At 35.9% G+C, this 2,008-nt stretch overlaps 1 protein-coding gene across 1 annotated transcript in view; it reads right to left on the bottom strand.

The window, feature by feature from the left end:
* Nucleotides 1-1,795, bottom strand: part of LOC110452518 — a 46,310-nt gene extending 44,515 nt beyond the window's left edge. Inside the window, exons 1-2 of the mRNA XM_021501097.1 lie at nt 1,689-1,795; nt 676-723 (exon numbers count right to left, since the gene is read on the bottom strand). Of these exons, the coding sequence (XP_021356772.1) occupies nt 676-723; nt 1,689-1,743 (103 nt within the window). The 5' untranslated portion in view covers nt 1,744-1,795. The remainder of the gene's footprint in view (nt 1-675; nt 724-1,688) is intronic.
* Between the last annotated feature and the right edge of the window lie 213 nt (nt 1,796-2,008).

Below are 2,008 nucleotides of genomic sequence, written 5' to 3'. Positions count from 1 at the left end.
CACCCACCCCACCCCCACCTCAATATAATTTAATCAGGCAAATTCACATTAGGGTACCCGGTAATGACGTGGAACAGCCCCCATTCCCCCGTACTCCCATCCCATGCCCCTTTCAAAATGTTACTGGATTCGCCCATTATTACAATATATTTATTTATTTCAGTGTAATGATAATAAATAACACTTTATCCATGTGTGTATTTCCATCAGAACAAAAAACACGTTCACCCATTAATTTCCCCACTTACAGCCTCAAATGTAACTTTGGACTTACCCTGGTGTACAGGGGATACTATTAAACGTTTAAGGGGTGACGGGTTTCTCTGTAAATACACAGGAACTCAAAGGCAAAGGCAACTTATTTTAACTTACTTTCACATATCTGAACTTACTCGAAGCACATGGGCCTATGAATCGATTACAGTGTGCATGTTTTGACCTATCCTGATGTGACAAGTATTATTTAACGTTTTAGGTATAACGGTGTAAGTCAACTTAAAGTAAAATGTCATGATAAACCATCATTACAGGTCTCCAATAACACCCCAAACACACCAGGATAGGTCCAAATAACAAGATGTTGTTGATCCTCATGTCCCTGTGCTTAAATTCAGGATATTAAAAACCTTAGTCTCGCGTGTGATGCTGATTCTGCAATTTGTCCTACAGACTTACCTGTACACTGTCTTGCACACGAATCACCGGAAATAGGCGACACAGGACCTTCAACGGAAATTACATTTATGTTATATCCATTGTATACAGTATTTCAACTAATGTTCATTTTAGCATAGGCAGCATAGAGCTTATGAATAGATCTACAAACATGCTAATCTTTAACACTTTTTTGGATCTATATAATTTATGTGTATTTAGAAGAGCACCTTATCACTGGACGAATATTTGGATATATAAGCTCATACCCTACACAAAGAAACTGCAAATAAAACTATCAACATTCTATTTACAGGCTAAAATAAAGTTCACTCTGTGTACTCAAATTTTAATTCTCACAGAAACGGTTTGTTTTTAAAGCCTCGTTTTAAGGTTATATGGTACTGAGGCTGACATTAGACACCGCTCCTTCTTTGTAAACAACTTTATCCTGCTGACATCATTTCTCCCACTTTTTAACTCGTAATAAACATTTTGAGTGTCAGTTAGACCCTGGACTTCATGCCCATACTCGTGCGGTTGTTTTTGTTTTGCCACAAGTCACGCGCGTAGCAATGTTAGGAAGTGCGCATTTCATTGACACAGAAACAGATTTTGTGAATTCGGCCGTTGCGTTCATTTTATTTGTAGATTTTACCCAATATTAAAATCATTACAACTCTTTAAACAAATACAACACATTTTCTGAACGTTTACACACGGCTTGCATTAGGTAAATAAAAACTCTAAGATACTTATTTTACAAATTTTAAATGATCGTAAAGCCCTTTATATCGACAGACAAATACAAATGTTCACAAAAAGGAAATTAACATTAAATATATATGTATAAACTATGTAATACTTCATTAATTGTACATTGTATGTATTTTACAAAAGAAAATATCACCTCTGGGGATAATACATCGTTCAATCATAAAAAAATAATTTCGAAACAAAATATTTTTACTAATTGAACGGTTGATGAGACATATAAGGATTATTATTTTTTCTTATATAAAAATTCAAAATACCTGCAAAACTTCCAGCCACAATGGCTATAAAAACTGCCGCTGTGTTAATATCCATGATAAGTCCAGTTCCCACTGTCGGGATGGACTAGTTACATATGTGCGGTGCGCGAGCTGGTTCGAGCTTTATACTCTCTTTGTCAAAATATGGTTCAAAGGTCGAACAGCAATACTAATCCGGACCTAGTACGGACGTAAACTACACCGTGTGCACAACGCTGTATACAAATAGAGGTGATGATGCAGGGATATCCGAACACTCCCGCTCATGTGTATTAAAGGTTAAACTAACACAAACATGTTCTATTATATAATGATAGTGT

The sequence above is a fragment of the Mizuhopecten yessoensis genome, unplaced genomic scaffold, assembly GCF_002113885.1.
Source record: "Mizuhopecten yessoensis strain PY_sf001 unplaced genomic scaffold, ASM211388v2 scaffold6719, whole genome shotgun sequence".
NCBI lineage: Eukaryota > Metazoa > Mollusca > Bivalvia > Pectinida > Pectinidae > Mizuhopecten > Mizuhopecten yessoensis.
This window is presented reverse-complemented; position numbering and strand designations above follow the sequence as displayed.